Source organism: Protobothrops mucrosquamatus, unplaced genomic scaffold (genome assembly GCF_001527695.2).
Source record: "Protobothrops mucrosquamatus isolate PMUCROS unplaced genomic scaffold, P.Mucros_1.0 scaffold3550, whole genome shotgun sequence".
NCBI classification, from domain to species: domain Eukaryota; kingdom Metazoa; phylum Chordata; class Lepidosauria; order Squamata; family Viperidae; genus Protobothrops; species Protobothrops mucrosquamatus.
The window spans coordinates 6,387-8,695 of NW_015389517.1; the positions used below are offsets into that span (position 1 = coordinate 6,387).

Below are 2,309 nucleotides of genomic sequence, written 5' to 3' on the forward strand. Positions count from 1 at the left end.
CCGTGATCCTCTCCCGGCTGTTGTAGTAGGGGGAGTTGACCCACACGATCCGGACCAGGCTGATGAGATGGGGCAGCTTCTCGGGGATGTCTTTGGGGCGCAGGGTGGCCAGTTCCTGGAAGGGCTCTTTCAGGATGGACAGGAAGCGGAGGTTGGACTGGGCCTGCTCCGACCCGTCCTGCAAAGCAGCGGCAGAGAGAGAGGGGGGGTTGGACTAGAGGACCTCTAAGGTCCCCTTCCAGCCATGCGATTCTATCTATCTATCTATCTATCTATCTATCTATCTATCTATCTATCTATCTATCTATCTATCTATCTATCTATCTATCTATCCTTTCTTTCTTTGTTCCTTCTCTCATTTCTTTATTATCACCTATTTATCTATCTTTTCTTTTTTTAATCTCTATTATCTATTATCTATCTATACTTTCTTTTCCCCTCTTTTCTTTCTTACTTGTCTGTCATTTCTTTATTATATCTATCTTCTTTTTCTCTTTCCTTTTTTCTCCTTTTTTCTCCTTCTTTCTTTCGTTTTTTCTTTCTTTCCTTTCTTTCTTTTTCCTTTTATTTATCTCTATTATCTCTCTCTATCTTTCTATCTCTATCTCTATCTACTTACCTACCTATCTCTTTTCTATGATCTATTCTATCTCTATTATCTATCCTTTCTTTCTTTTTTCCTTCTCTCATTTCTTTATCTATTATCACTTATTTATCTATCTTTTTTCTTTTTTTCTTATCTCTATTATCTATTATCTATCTATACTTTCTTTTTCCCTTTTCTTTCTTACTTGTCTGTCATTTATTTATCTCTATTATATCTATCTTCTTTCTCTCTCTTTCTTCTTTCTTTCTTTCTTTCTTTCTTTCTCTTTCTTTCTTTTTCTTTCTTATCTCTATTATCTCTATCTGTCTGTCTGTCTGTCTGTCTGTCTGTCTGTCTGTCTGTCTCTCTCTCTCTCTCTCTCTCTCTCTCTATCTATCTATCTATCTATCTATCTATCTATCTATCTAGGGTTTCCTGCCTGACCAGGGGGTTGGACCAGATGACCTCCAAAGTCCCTTCCAACTTTTTTATTATTATTATTATTATTATTATTATTATTATTATTATTATTATTATTATTATTATTATTAGTAGTAGTAGTAGTAGTAGTAGTAGTAGTAGTAGTAGTAGTAGTAGTATTAGTATTAGTATTAGTATTAGTATTATAATCTATCATATCTAATCTATCTATCTATCTATCTATCATCTACTTTCTATCAATCAATAATATCTGTCTGTCTGTCTGTCTGTCTGTCTGTCTATCTATCTATCTAGAGTTTTTCAAACAAAGATTGGATAGCTTACGGCTGTATTTCTGATAAATCCTTTCCTTCCTTCCTTCCTTCCTTCCTTCCTTCCCTCCCTCCCTCCAGCACTATGCTCCCTTCCAAGACTAGGATTCTACGTTCTGCGTTCTAAGCCGGCCAGGCCGAAGCCCCATCAGGGAGATGCCCTCTGCTCAGCCTCCTGCAGGAGGGCCCCTGCGCCCCCCTGCCCGAACCTGGATCTGCCGGGAGAGGCGCTGGAAGGGGGCCACGTAGGAGGACTTGGAGAGGGTCAGGACGCCCTCGATGTCCTTCACCCCCTTCTGGCACAGCTGCTTGCTGATCTCCGACAGGTCGGTGCAGCGGTTCTTCCAGAAGGCGATCTCCTCCAGGGGCCCCGAGCTTTCCCGGCTCTCCACCGCCTCCTGGGCCCTCAGCACGTCCTTGATCTGCCGGGTCCAGTGGATCATGGAAGCTGGGAGAGAAGAAGCATGGTGGGGGAGGTGAGGCCTTCTCAGCCTGTAACCGCAAGCGAACAACTCGGCCCTTGGATGACTTGTGGACTTCAACTCCCAGAATTCCTCAGCCGGCGTGAGGGAACTGTGACCCTTTGATGACTTGTGGACTTCAACTCCCAGAATTCCTCAGCCAGCTTGAGGGAAATATGTCCCTTTTATGGCTTGTGCACTTCAACTCCCAGAATTCCTCAGCTACTGTGAGGGAACTAGGACCCTTTGATGACTCGCGGACTTCAACTCCCAGAATTCCTCAGCCAGCGTGAGGGAACTATGACCCTTTTATGACTTGTGGACTTCAACTCCCAGAATTCCTCAGCCAGCGTGAGGGAACTAGGACCCTTTTATGGCTTGCGGACTTCAACTCCCAGAATTCCTCAGCCAGCGTGAGGGAACTAGGACCCTTTGATGACTTGTGGACTTCAACTCCCAGAATTCCTCAGCCAGCGTGAGGGAACTAGGACCCTTTGATGACTTGTGGAC

At 43.6% G+C, this 2,309-nt stretch overlaps 1 protein-coding gene across 1 annotated transcript in view; it reads right to left on the bottom strand.

Annotated features, from left to right (window-relative positions):
* Nucleotides 1-2,309, bottom strand: part of LOC107297824 (dynein heavy chain 2, axonemal-like) — a gene marked incomplete at its 3' end in the record, with an annotated part of 16,558 nt that overhangs the window by 5,295 nt on the left and 8,954 nt on the right. The window contains exons 5-6 of the mRNA XM_015827186.1: nt 1,548-1,786; nt 2-178 (exon numbers count right to left, since the gene is read on the bottom strand). Coding sequence (XP_015682672.1) covers nt 2-178; nt 1,548-1,786 — 416 coding nt within the window. The remainder of the gene's footprint in view (nt 1; nt 179-1,547; nt 1,787-2,309) is intronic.